Source organism: Psammomys obesus, unplaced genomic scaffold (genome assembly GCF_907164565.1).
Source record: "Psammomys obesus unplaced genomic scaffold, mPsaObe1.curated_primary_1811, whole genome shotgun sequence".
NCBI classification, from domain to species: Eukaryota; Metazoa; Chordata; class Mammalia; order Rodentia; family Muridae; genus Psammomys; species Psammomys obesus.
In genome coordinates this window covers 1,030,424-1,033,643 of record NW_026590715.1, presented here as the reverse complement: position 1 = coordinate 1,033,643, position 3,220 = coordinate 1,030,424, and the positions used below count along the sequence as shown (strand labels likewise).

The 3,220-nt window shown below is 42.2% G+C and overlaps 1 protein-coding gene across 1 annotated transcript; it reads right to left on the bottom strand.

Moving 5' to 3' along the window:
- Positions 1 to 1,988: 1,988 nt before the first annotated feature.
- LOC129678093 (melanoma-associated antigen 10-like) lies at positions 1,989 to 2,991 on the bottom strand. Its single transcript, XM_055608774.1, is given in 2 exon segments — positions 1,989 to 2,360; positions 2,362 to 2,991. Coding segments are annotated over 2 exon segments (1,002 nt in total).
- Positions 2,992 to 3,220: the final 229 nt, after the last annotated feature.

The window sequence follows — 3,220 nt, the reverse complement described above, 5'->3', positions numbered from 1 at the left end:
AAGAAGAAGAAGAAGAAGAAGAAGAAGAAGAAGAAGAAGAAGAAGAAGAAGAAGACAAACCAAAGAGGAGTAGATGATTGGAATTAATCAAACTCAGAGCTAAAATCAATGAATTAGAAACAAAGAAAACAATTCAAATAATCAATGAGACCAAGAGCTGGTTCTTTGAGAAAATCAGCAAGATAGACAAACCTTTAGCCAAACTAACTCGTAGGCAGAGAAGAAGTATCCAAATCATCAAAAACCAGAAACAAAAAAAGGGGACATAATGACAGACACTGAGGAAATAAAACAATCATTAATTCTTACTACAAAAGCCTTTATGCCACAAAATTTGAAAATCAAAATTAAATGGTCAATTTCATAGCCCATGGCAGCTCAGTGTCCAAGTGGGTTTCATAGTAAGGGGGACAGGGGCTGTGTCTGACATACACTCAGCGCCTGACTCTTTGATCACCTCTCCCTGATGGGGAAGCAGCCTTACCAGGGCACAGAGAAAGACAATGCAGCGACTGCTTATAAAATCTGATAGGCAAGGATCAGTGGGAAGGCAGGAGGAGCTCCCCAATCAGTGGACTGGGGGAGTGGCATGGGAGGAGATGAAATAAAGAGGGTGAGATTGGGAGGGGAAAAGAGAGGGCACTACAGATGGGATACAAAGTGTAATTAATAAAAAAATAAACAATTAAAAAAAAGAAAATTTGGGTGTAGATTAGTCTCCATCATTAAGAAGCTTCTCTCCCTAGATTTTTTTCTTCCTTAATTACATCATTTAGCAACTTAAAAAAAAAAAAAAACAAACAAAAAACACAATGTCTTCTCACAGTTAGCCAAACTGTACTGGAGAGAATTAAAATGTCATCTCAATAGTGGGATCTGGTTCTCCTGACCAGGTGGACTGAAGAGGTCCTGGCCAGGAGTTCTAGGCCTCTTGCACAATTCTTCCTTATGTGTCAGAAATTCATTGTGAGCATTTGGGGGAGCTGTAGCAAACCATGCAGTTCTCATGGTGTCCTCAGCCATAACTCTCATCTCTGCATATTTTGGCTTTGTGGTTTGAAATGACTGTGTTTGCTATTCTAAAGTTCTACCACTTAAAAACTTCCAGTCTGATTTCCCCTGCAGTATCCACTTCTAAAAGACAATGCTGAAATCAGTTTTTCTTCCTCTCAGCGTAAAGACAGTCACAACTCCCAAGGGCCTGGCTTTCACTACTTGGCAGTTTCATTAAATAAACAGCCCAGACTTCCAAGCTGTCTTGCTTTACAGCAACAAAAACTGGGGTTCTGCTCACCCCAGAAGACCCCTCTGCACCCCTCCTCCTGTACTAGTGCTTGTGGTCTGAGAGGACATCTCATTTTCACCCCATCTATAGGAAAGCATGGATCTGATCCACCTATGACACACTGCTAATCTTTGTACCCTTGCAAAGGTCATATGCTTAATGAAAGTTTGGAGAATGGAAGTCCATTCTTTAGGTTAGAATTTAATTAACCATAATAAGATACTAAAGATCATAAGGTGACAATTAATTGTTCTTTTTATTTTATTTTTAACAATTTTATTCTGTTCTTCAAGGTTTCTCCCATAACTCAGGAAATAACAACTCCAACACAATGGTGTCCTGTGAGAGATTACGGATCAGATGGAAAACATCCAAACATGTTTTACAAAATAGCAATGCTTTTTCAAAATGGATAAACAGCAGTGAGTACATGACTAATACAAACTGGAAGCTTACATTTCAGCCTAATGACCCTTCTAGTAAATGTAGCAACATTTTAGAATACTAAGAGAAGAAAAATCTGAGTCACCCAAATAGAACATTAAGCGTGGGATGGTTCACACTCTCCTCCCAACACCTTTAGAATGAGGGTCCACTGCTTAGATCGCTGATTCTACCTGACCTTATCTGAGCTGGAAACTGTAAGTGCACTAGAATTTTTGCTGGTCAGAGTAGTAGTATCATGTACCCAGGCTAGTCTAGACTAGGTCCTCTCTTCTTCTTCTCTCAAAGCCTCTTCATACAACACTGGGTATTGTGTGGGATCACTTCCATTGATGTTGGTCAAAAACCTCAATATTTTCATCTTGGTGGTTTCAGCATGGGCTCTTGGGCCCCAAAGGAACTCATAAGAAGGAGGATCGCTGTCAGGCACCTGCCTGTATTCCAGGTACCCTTCCTGAACAAAATCATCAGTGATGAGTTTCCTGGGTTCTCCATACATAAAGTGTTCATCTCCAGCATACAAGCCTATATTATTCAACACATCCCATATCATAGCCTCACTGATACAGTTGCCTTCCATGAATATTATACCCAGTATCATTATCAGGAGGCCTGTCTTTGGTATGCCCTGGGGCATTAGTCATCATCCCGTCATAGGTGAGCTCTAGGGCTATGACAAGACTATAGGTGTGGCCATCAGGCTCTACTTCCTTCATGTCAATGCCAAAGACTAACTGCATGCACTCTGAGGCTTCTCTAAATATCACAGGGAAGTGGTCCTGATAGTCTTTAATGATATTACTCAGCATTTCTGCCTTGGTGACCGGCTCCTTCATTAGATACTTAAAGAGCAGATATTTTACCAGCTCATCTACTTTTACATCTAGCTCACCTTTAGGCAATGAATTATCACATGGCAGGGCCTCTGAGGAGCCTGAACTCTCCTCACTTTCAGACACTGCACTGAGCTGATTACATGGAGAGGAAGTCATGACAGTGCTGGAGGAGCAAGCTCCTGGGGTGCTATGAGAAGGAACTGGTTCTCTGGAAGCAGCAAGGCCCTCCCCTGAGGTGCCTGATGTTACAGCAGAGGAAGAAGAGGAAGAAGAAAAGGAAGACGGGAAAGAAGAGGAACAAGTAGAAGAGGATGAGGAATCTTCTTCCCCTATTGAAACTGGAGCACTTGTTAGGCCCTCTGTCTCACTTTGGGCCTCAGGATTTTCCTCAGTCATGCATCGCCTACGCTTCCGAGGTCTGGGCATGATGACTCTAGTCTTGAACACCAGGCAGTAGCGCAATGGCGTAGACCAGGAGACCTAGGGAAAGAAGAGGAGAGTGGAAGTATTCATTGTTGCCAATCACTCCTTTAGAAATGTTCACAAACACTGGCCCACAGCAGGCTTTTTCTTGTGTGGTGCTCTAAAGCCACAAGGAATCTCCCTGTCAGCTCTGTATCTCCTGAGAGACTGAGGCCAGTAGTAACAACTTTCC